The sequence below is a fragment of the Lactuca sativa genome, chromosome 4 (genome assembly GCF_002870075.4).
Source record: "Lactuca sativa cultivar Salinas chromosome 4, Lsat_Salinas_v11, whole genome shotgun sequence".
In the NCBI taxonomy this organism is placed as follows: Eukaryota; Viridiplantae; Streptophyta; class Magnoliopsida; order Asterales; family Asteraceae; genus Lactuca; species Lactuca sativa.
The window spans coordinates 186,680,808-186,685,738 of NC_056626.2; the positions used below are offsets into that span (position 1 = coordinate 186,680,808).

Genomic DNA, 4,931 nt, shown 5'->3' on the forward strand with positions numbered 1-4,931 from the left:
ATTATTTAAAAGTTTAAAAAATATGAGAGATGCCCTAACTAAATTAATAAACAAACCAAATTTAGTTGCAACTTGCAAGACATTAAACCTTTGTCATCATATCCCGGTGGATTGTCATGAATATAAATTTTGTTTCACCTTCAAACCCCCGTTAGATAAAAGACATTAATACCAAGGTTTACTTGAAAAGATTGAATGAAAGATCCACTAGTAAATGATCCAAAGTTACAACGCAAGAAAATGGAGAAATACAGATTATAGATAGCAAATTAGAAAAAAGATGATGAATATGACAAAATAAGCTTGTATGGCAACTAATAATACATCCATTTATTGCATAGAGAACAATCTCATCAGAGTTTGCATCCTCAATATTACACAACAAGTCAATATACTAACATTAACAATAATAAAATTAAAATCTAGTTAATAATTAAAAAGATACATTACCCGCTAACATTTTCAGCAGATCCATCATTTTCTTCATAATCTCCTTGTCTTACTTTTGTAATCTCAGCTTGTGCTCTATCAAGAATCTTCCTTTTCTGCATTTCCAAATCCTTATGAAAATCCATCCTCATCTTCTCCAACTCTATCATCTGCTGTATCTTTCCATTTTCAATCTTCTCATATATCTCACTAAATTTGTTAATCGATTCCGCAAGCAATCTGAATGATCCTCCACCTCCACCACCACCGCCGCCTTTAAATTTCAATTTCTTGGGCGGAAGCAAATCGGAATCATCATCACCCTCTTGAGAATCTGAATTCCCACCACTATCCCTCATATCATCAACCCCATTTGCAGGATTTAGATTATCATTAGGGTTCATGTAAGCATTCTCCCCTGATAATAACATATCCATCTTTTTAAAATATACCCATTTAGTATTTACACCTCTGCTTCCTGTTAAACTAGCTTTCTCCTTTTTGTACTTCTTCTTCAATGTATCCAAACGGTTTCTACATTGAGAGTCTGTTCTTTCTATCTTTGACTCTTGAGAAACTCTGTCTGCAACTTCTTGCCATTCTTCAGACCTTAAACTCTTTCTTCCACATTGAAGAAACCTTTCCCCCCATGCATCTAGTAACACAAATGTCTCGTGTTCACTCCAATCTGTAAGTGTGTTTCTTCCACCAAATGATGGTTTTGGTGGGGCCACTGATGATGGAGGTGCCACTCGAGGTGAAAATTCAAAACTTGATAACAAGCTCTTCAATTTCCGCTTCTTTGGATGTCTTTGGAGGTTAACACTGGTCATTCTTCTGGTATTATCATCACCATCATCATCATCATCATCATCGTTATCATCATCTTCATCATCATCATCATATTGATGATGATGATCATTATCATTTCCATTCTGCTGAGTAGAAGTACCGTTCATTTCGTTATCACCAACATCTGTTTCTTCTTGTTCGTGTTCTTGTTCTTCATCATCTTCTTCTGCTTCATCGTCATCCTCGTCAGCATACTTTCCAACAATCTGAGACTGTGTGAAACCTTGATTCAAGCCATAATTGGGCCTGTACTTAGAATCTTCCTGAGTGTCAGCCATCAAGCGATAACAGCTCCAAGTATTCAGCGAGAATTAAACTGCAGAAATGAAAGATCGTATATTTCAGCAATAATTATACTGCAGCACATGATTCGAATAAAACCCTAGATAATATGCATTTCTCCTGACCAACATCAATATCAGCTCAAAATAATCAAATTCATCGCCTCTACGAAAAAAAAAGGCGAATTCAATTTCTAGACAGGGATATCTTCTCTCAGAATTAGCAAGAATCCAGTTTTCAGTAGAAAAAAATCGATTCTCGAAAGGAAATAATCTAGGCCTGTTAAAGAACCATACACCAAAAAGACCACTAAAGGTTCCAAACAAGTAAGTCAAATCTAAACATCCTTCAATTTCAGTTCATTGATAGAAAAAACAAGCTACAAATGAAAAATTACCTCGATTTAATGAAATTCTATACAGGGAAAGAGCAAATTTGGGATTTTTCTTCGACCAGACACGGATCAAGAAACATAAATACCCGGATAGAAACCCTAGATTCAACCTGTATGTGAAATCAGAGAATAGAAATTTGATTGTGGTTTGGGGATATGCAAGAAATTAAGAAAGTGGACAGTGTGCATCGGGAAGGGATTTATATTGTAGGCCGCGAGGCTGTAATGTTCCGGGTATATGGGCCCTACCCGCATTAGATGTGGGTCTCATCCACTGTGGACGGTCCGAATGGACTTCATATATTCTTCCATTGCACCTTATTCCTATGAAATAGATTAATGCCTAATCTTAATGGAGTTTTGTACCAAGATGACGTCTTTTAGAAAAGCACTTACAAATATATCGTGGTTTTATAACTATTTACAAAAACATGCTTAAAAACGTTTTTATGTGGAGTGCAGATCCACGTTCTCTTATAAAAATTCGAAAAAAAACCCCATTTTTTCAACCAAGTAACCATTTTAACACTTTTGTTCGTCGAAAAGTTCACATTTGTGGCCGGAAATTAAATAGTTTACTTTTAGAAAAGAAGGGTAAAAACACTTGGAAATTCTGAAAATCGTGTATACCACTTTCAGATTAAAGTATTTGGATGGTACTCCCAATTTTTAATCGGATAAGAGTCAGAAAAGAGAGAAACACAAGAGAAAATATTAAAGATGTTATGAAAAAGAAGAGTACCAAAAATGATTTCGAAATGATCATATAACAAGAAAAACTTCTTGTCTTAAAACCGCCACATGACAATTTTATGTCCTAAAACTATCCAAAATGGTCATAAACCAACTTAAATCCGGGTCTAAAATACGGATCACAAAACCGGACGCATTTATTGAAAATATGGATTTCTGATACATTTTTAATATAGTAACATAACATATATATAAAAAGTTTCCGCTCGACCCCATCCAGGGGCTCTGCCGCCCCTTGGACCCCGCTCTCAGGGGCGCTACCCCAGGACCCCCTGTTCGTTAAGGGGCTTTGCCCCTAAATAGCAGTGTACTTTTAACCAAGATAAATTTAAACAAATTTGTACTCCACGCCATCCTAACTTGTTCAATATTTATCAAAGTGACATTAATCAGCAAATTAATCCTATTACATTTCAATAATATTAGTGATGTAAAATCACAACAAACCACCTCCATTTAAGTGTAATATTGATTAACTTAAAATAAAATCATAACAACAAACTGATGCATAAATGAAATATCGTGACGATTGAATTTCAAATTAGTATATTACTCATTTCAAATATTTGAATATTAGGGTGTCACTAAGGATTGAACCCTTTCTATTCAAGGTGAATACATGAAGATAATATACACAACCGTTTACGTTCTCATAAATTCTAACTTGACACTATATTTTACTAGTTTGTGTCCCATCCTTCAATAAGCATATCAAAGCCAAGTCCCAACTTCTTGAAGTAGCTAAACTTCATGCTTATATAGGTAGTCCTTTTCTTGCACCTACAAATGTAATTTTTCAAAAGAACTATTAAGAAATAAAATCAACCTCCTTTACTTGCAGTACTGAACACATACATTGGGATGAGTAAATAATGTATTCCAATATCAAGCTTTCCACATTGAATTCAACATCTAACCTCACATTAGATGGGAATTGGGTATCTCAATATGAAAGGTTTTAGGTGGACTTTAAACCCATTCCTATGACCACCTTGTGCACAAGATCTCTTGCTAACCCTTTATTTAGATGATCGGCCAAATTCAACTGAGTTCTCACAAACTCCACATACATCACACCAGTCATGATGAGCTCACGAATCATGCTATGTCTAACACCTAAGTGTCTAGACTTCCCATTGTATACTTGACTATAAGCCTTAGCCAAGGTAGCAACACTATCACATCTTATAGAAATGGTAGATATTGGTTTAATGGAATTTCATAAATTAAACTCCTTAGCCACCCAGCTTCCTTACCAGCAGCAGACAATGCTACAAACTCAAACTCCATAGTTGATTTAGTAATACAAGTGTGTTTCTTGGATGCCCAAGAAATGGATCCTCCTCCAAAAAGAAATACCCAAACACTTGTAGAAGAGTGATCTTCTAAGTTGGTAATCTAGTCGTCATCTGAATAACCTTCCAAAACAGAAGGATATCCACTATAAGTCAAATCATAATCCTTGGTCCCTTTCAAATACTTGAATACTCTACTCATAGCTTGCCAATGATGTGTACTAGGATTAATAGTATATCTACTAAGCCTTCCCACAACATATGTTATATCAGGACTAGTACTAATCATGACATACATTAGACAACCAATAGCCCTTGAGTATTCAAGTTGAGATACTGGAGATCCTTTATTAGGTAGAAGCTTAAGACTAGGATCTATAGGAGTGCTAATAGGAGAACAATTCTCAAAGTTAAACTTTTTCAATATCTTCTCAATGTAATGAGATTGAGAAATTGAAATCCCATTGTTTCCTTGTTTAATTCTTATACCAAGAATTACCTCAGCATCCCCCAGGTCTTTCATTTCAAAACTAGATGATAATAATTTCTTGGTTTTATCAACTTATTCTAAATCAGTACCAAAAATCAACATATCATCTACATATAGACAAATCATGACTCCTTTACCAGAAGTATCAAATTTGCTATATACACACTTGTCAGCTTGGTTTAATGCAAAACCATTAGACAAGACAACATCATCAAACTTTTGATGCCATTGTTTTGGTGCTTGTTTCAAACCATATAATAATTTCTTCAACTTGCACACTTTTTGTTCATTTCCAGGCATCACAAACCCTTCATATTATTTCATGTATATTTCTTCATCCAAGTCACCATTCAAGAATGCAATTTTCACATCCATTTGGTGAATCACAAGATTATGTGTAGCTATAAGAGCTAGTAATAACCTAATAGTAGAAGTT

At 34.8% G+C, this 4,931-nt stretch overlaps 1 protein-coding gene across 1 annotated transcript; it reads right to left on the reverse strand.

The window, feature by feature from the left end:
- Positions 1-303: 303 nt before the first annotated feature.
- LOC111878126 (trihelix transcription factor ENAP1) lies at positions 304-2,264 on the reverse strand. Its single transcript, XM_023874637.3, has 2 exons — positions 1,961-2,264; positions 304-1,597 (listed from the first exon to the last, which is right to left on the reverse strand). Exon 2 carries the CDS (start codon positions 1,557-1,559, stop codon positions 447-449), a length of 1,113 nt encoding a protein of 370 aa, XP_023730405.2. The 5' UTR covers positions 1,560-1,597; positions 1,961-2,264; the 3' UTR covers positions 304-446.
- Positions 2,265-4,931: the final 2,667 nt, after the last annotated feature.

Coding starts and splice junctions, on each gene's coding strand:
- LOC111878126 (XM_023874637.3), bottom strand. CDS start 1,559: ATGGCTGACACTCAGGAAGATTCTAAGTACAGGCCCAATTATGGCTTG.